At 51.1% G+C, this 4,540-nt stretch overlaps 1 protein-coding gene across 6 annotated transcripts in view; it reads left to right on the top strand.

The window, feature by feature from the left end:
* The first annotated feature begins 1,581 nt into the window (after nt 1–1,581).
* The window catches only part of LOC123960120 (whirlin-like), a 59,807-nt gene continuing 56,848 nt past the window's right edge, over nt 1,582–4,540 (top strand). For all 6 annotated transcript variants that reach the window (XM_046034673.1, XM_046034674.1, XM_046034672.1 and 3 more), the window contains exon 1: nt 1,582–2,301. In XM_046034673.1, the coding sequence (XP_045890629.1) occupies nt 1,747–2,301 (555 nt within the window). In that variant the 5' untranslated portion in view covers nt 1,582–1,746. The remainder of the gene's footprint in view (nt 2,302–4,540) is intronic.

Here is a 4,540-nt window from a genome sequence, read left to right as displayed (position 1 = left end):
GCTCTGACGCCCCGAACTGTGGACACACAACCTATTTGTAGTCCAGCTGGTGTTGATTGGAGAGTCCTGGCTGGCAGGGTCGGTCGAGTCACAGCCACACCAATCACAGACGCCAGAGAACAGCAACCAGGAAGTAGGCGGTCCCCAGCTCCAGAGGAACCAATCCTCGACAGGGACTCGCACAGCTGGTATTTGCATGACAGCCAGAAGCACTCAGGAATACAATTACTTTAAGGCAGCCAGTGGCGGCCTTAACACCCCCCTCTTAACGTTGGTTACGTATTGTAACCCCAGATTCTATGAGTATAGGCGTAGCCAGAGAATAGCCAAAAGGCAGGCGGTTGTATTGAAACTGGGCTCCTCTGAAAGAGAAACGCAGGAATTTCCTGTGTCTGGGGATGATGGGGACATGGAAATAGGCGTCCTTTAGGTCGATGGACGTGAACCAATCCCCGGAACGTACACATTCCAATACGTGCCTGACTGAGAGCATGTGGAACGGCCTCCTCATTATGCATTTGTTGAAGAAGGAGAGATCCAGGATCGGCCTCATTCCGCCCGTTTTCTTGGGCACCAGGAAGTAACGGGAGTAAAAACCCTCGTTCTCCTCGCCCCGCGGGACTTGAAATCACTCCTTATTATCCACTCCTTGTTATTTCTGCCATCAGAGCAGTTGTCTCTGACTGCGATTACATGACAGTCTCCAGCACCCCACTGAAAGGCGGAGAGGGGCTGGCGAATTGGAGAGTGTAACCTTTCTTTATTAGTCTCGCCATCCACTCGTTCATGGGCAGATTTTGCCACGCGCAGCAACGCTCTGAAAGCGGGTGAGCAAAAATCTGAGGGGCCTCCGTGGACATTTCTGACAGCCAGATAAGAGCCCTCTCCGCCGCCGTGTGAGCTGCAGAGCCGCTCGACATGACCCATGGGAGGGCTGAGTTGAAAGGGCTGCGGCGGCGATAGTGTGAAACACTCCGGCCGCTCATTCTCAGTGTCAGACTCGTGCCACGGTGAAAAACCTCCACTAACACACACTGAAGGGTGAGAGGTGGGGAGGCCACAGAGAGGCAGGGAGTGTGGGTGGGCTGTTGTGTTTATCTGATGTGAATGTTTTTCACTCATGATAATATGAGAGAGGGACAACAGCGGCTCAACAACTGACGCAGCGTGTGCGTGCGCAGCGGAGCTTGCTTGTGTGTGGGAGACGTGCATTTCATTAGCTGCAGGAAGCTCAGGAGAGAGAGGGGCAGACTGACTGTTAGGAACATGCTCTTTATGGACATTTGGTTGGCTCTGAAAAGAGCCGTTGTGTCCGGCTGTTCCGGGAAGAAAACACACGTCCCCCGTGTCCCGTCAATACCTCCGCTGTTTGCGGGGAGGCTCGGCGGGGGGGTTGGACCAGGAGCAAGCCGCTCGCCTGTTCTTGACGGCAGAGCGGCGCTGTGCAGAGGGAGCAGCGGCTGCCGGGGGAGCCCGGGGGGCCTGGGCTGGAGCCGGCGGAGGCGCAGCCGCAGCAGTGGCCGCGGGGCGCCTCGGCCTGGGGCGGGAGTCGCGGCGATCACGCCAGGAGCCCTGTGAGCGTTGAGGTGGTGCTCTGCTCCACGCTGCCACAAGCCACATGTTGCGTTGCAGCATCGTCATCCACGCCATAATCCGAGACAGGCCCCCGCTTCGGAGAGAAAAGGCTGAAGCGGTGGGAAAAGGGGCCACACAGGAACTTGTCTGGACGCTTGCTCCGGCTGGTAGATGTCGGCGAGCATGGCGCTAGGAGCAGGTGCAGGAGGCTCAGCAGGCATCGGCACGCCCTTGCGCTCAGCAGCCGTCTTGATTATGTTGGGGAGATCCCGGAAGAGAGCCCCGCAGGACGGCAAGCTGGAAGGCGGAAGTGGAGCAGGAGCTAGTGACGCCGCCTTCTTATCCAACTCGAAGTCAAACTCCAGGTCTTCCAGCGGGAAGAGGGGAGCCAGCAATGGAGGGAGCAGAGTCAGAGGACTCAAGCCCTGCATCGCCAGCAGTCCCGCCGGCGAGGTCCGCCGTGAAGCTAACTGGCTTAGCCCAGCTAGCATCGTCAGCCTCCTCCTCCTGCAGGGCCACGAAGGCGTCGACCCGCCGTCGCTTCTCCTCCACGGGCAGCTGTGCACAGTAGGGGCACGAGGCCCGGGGAGTCAGAGCCAGGCCAGCGTGCTGGGGACCGAGGCAGGTCTCGCAGCGGGCGTGGAGATCAAACCCCATGATGTAGCCGGCGTGGCAGGACGGGCAGAGGCGGACTCCTTCCGAGCGGCGGACCTTAACAGTAGAGCGGTGAGTAGCCATAGGAAAAGCTCTTTAGTAGGAAAATTGCTCTTTAGATGCTACTCTGCTCTCCAAAATGACTGCTATGCAGCACTGAAGAAAAAAGGGGAGCAGATCTCTGGTCTCGCCGGTATTATATACCTAATTTGTGGACCTGAGAGAGGCCCGTGCACGGCACATGGGCGCGAAAGAAATCTTCAGGACTGCGCATGCGCACGGGGATAAACCCAATAGCGACAGCTCTTAGAGGGCGAAGCCTATACGAAATAGAAATTACAAGCCCTTGCGGCTGGGTGTAAACACATAGCTAACCTCTACAGTCTAGACAAAGCATCAGCTAGCACATTTTCAGACCCCTTATATCGGATGTCGAGGTTGAAGTCTTGAACCAATAGTGCCCATCGCATGAGTCGCTGGTTATGGTTAAACATGCAAGACAGAAAAACAAGGGGATTATGATCAGTGAACACAACAAAAGGGCAGAGAAGTAGACGGTCTCAGCTCCAGAGGAACCAATCCTCGACAGGGACTCACTTTAAGGCAGCCAGTGGCGGCCGTAACAGTTGGCACTAGCAACCCGCCGGTAAGTTAATTAGGCCTATTTTAATAAAAAATGTATGATGTGTAGCAGATCTCGGCTACGTAAAATTTTAATACAGTTATGAAAATTAATATTTCCGGGAATATTAATTTATACCTCGAAATTAGGAGCACCACCTAAAGATTTGCTTGTCCGCCCAAGGCTTTAGGTCCTTGAGTATAGCCTGAGAATTATACAGAGTTCGGTTAATTCATTAGTTGTTATTCTGAAATCGTAAGGTCAATCAGTCAGTCTCAGATCTGAGCGTAAGTTCTATGTATAGGGACTCTAGATTCTGAATAACACACACACATACATCGCTGTGCTCAAAGTGAATTTATTAACTAACAAAAGAGGGTACAATTGTGGGTAAATGTGGTGATATTACAGGGATAACAATTAATATGACAACAAGGAGGTACTAAAACAGGGTAGCCTATGTAAGGTTCGATTGAATTTCAGTTTATTGTAGAGGGAGAGAATTCTACGAGTATGAGGGAACGAATGACTGAAATTGGGTTGCAGATTTAATTTGTCTAATCTAAGGGTTATTAACTGTGGATGGAGCCCATAGAACACCAACGAGTCACAGAGTGTTGTTCGTTTTGGCCTACCGTTGCCGCAGGTCCCGTGGCGAGGCTCGACTGCCGGTTGGCTCGGGAAGTCGGTTCTGGCCCGACCCCAGTCGTTTTCGAGTTGGGTTGAAACCAGTGGATTGGGTCCGGAGTCCTCTTGTGGGAAGCGCTTGCAGCAACGGGCTGTCAGCCAAGGCTTTTGCTCTGATCTCAGTTCGTTTGGTGTCGCTATAGGGCCCACTCAGGGTTCTGTCGTCAGAGCCGTGGTTTCATTTATTCAAGGCCATAAATGAAGGCTTCTGAGTTTCTGGTCCAAAGTTGCTCACAACGGTCGGATGAGGTTGCAACAACAAAATCAAATAAACTCACACATTCACCGTAGGTTCGCGAGGCCTCGGGAATATAGGCTATTTAATGTTGCTGAGGTTAAACAGGCAGCTCCAAGCAGAATAAAGAAAATCAAATCTCCCGCTGAGAAATTTGGAATTCAGGGTCGTAGCTTTCTCAGCTCGTCTGAAGGAGATTTAAGTACGAAACAAAAATCGGAATTTCAAAAGTAAAGGAAGTTAAGAGAACGTATACGTTTAGTTTCAAGAAAGTTTAAACGAAGAGTTTTGAAGAGGCAAGAAGCTGGAACAAAAGACCGCAGGGCCTTTTTATTGATCCCGCTAGGTAGTGACGTCAATGTTGGGGATGGTCTCCCAAACGTCGCTAAGGTGTTAACTTTTTGGGATAAAGAAATATACGTTGCGCGTATTTCTCTTTGATCTCTCTCTCCACAATATCGACATTTGGAAAAATACTTAGTTCTAAACATTCGGATAAAGACAGTTAAAACAAGGCTAAACACTATGGAAAAAGGTTATAATGGTTATATAGAACGTAAACAAAGCTTGATTACATGTCCTCAGTATACTTGTTGGTTACTGGTTTTAACTCATGAGACAATTTAGATGTAAGCATTACAGTAAAATTTCGTTTATGCAATTACATGGTGATAGTTAGGCCTACTTAACAATTCTGTCAGTGTAAGCCGAGTTTTAAACACTTGCGTGTTATACCTTTCTTGTCCCCTTGGTGGCGCTCGCGTCAC

The sequence above is a fragment of the Micropterus dolomieu genome, linkage group LG21 (assembly GCF_021292245.1).
Source record: "Micropterus dolomieu isolate WLL.071019.BEF.003 ecotype Adirondacks linkage group LG21, ASM2129224v1, whole genome shotgun sequence".
In the NCBI taxonomy this organism is placed as follows: Eukaryota; Metazoa; Chordata; class Actinopteri; order Centrarchiformes; family Centrarchidae; genus Micropterus; species Micropterus dolomieu.
The sequence above is the reverse complement of the archived record's forward strand: the minus strand, read 5'-3'. Positions and strand labels throughout refer to the sequence as shown.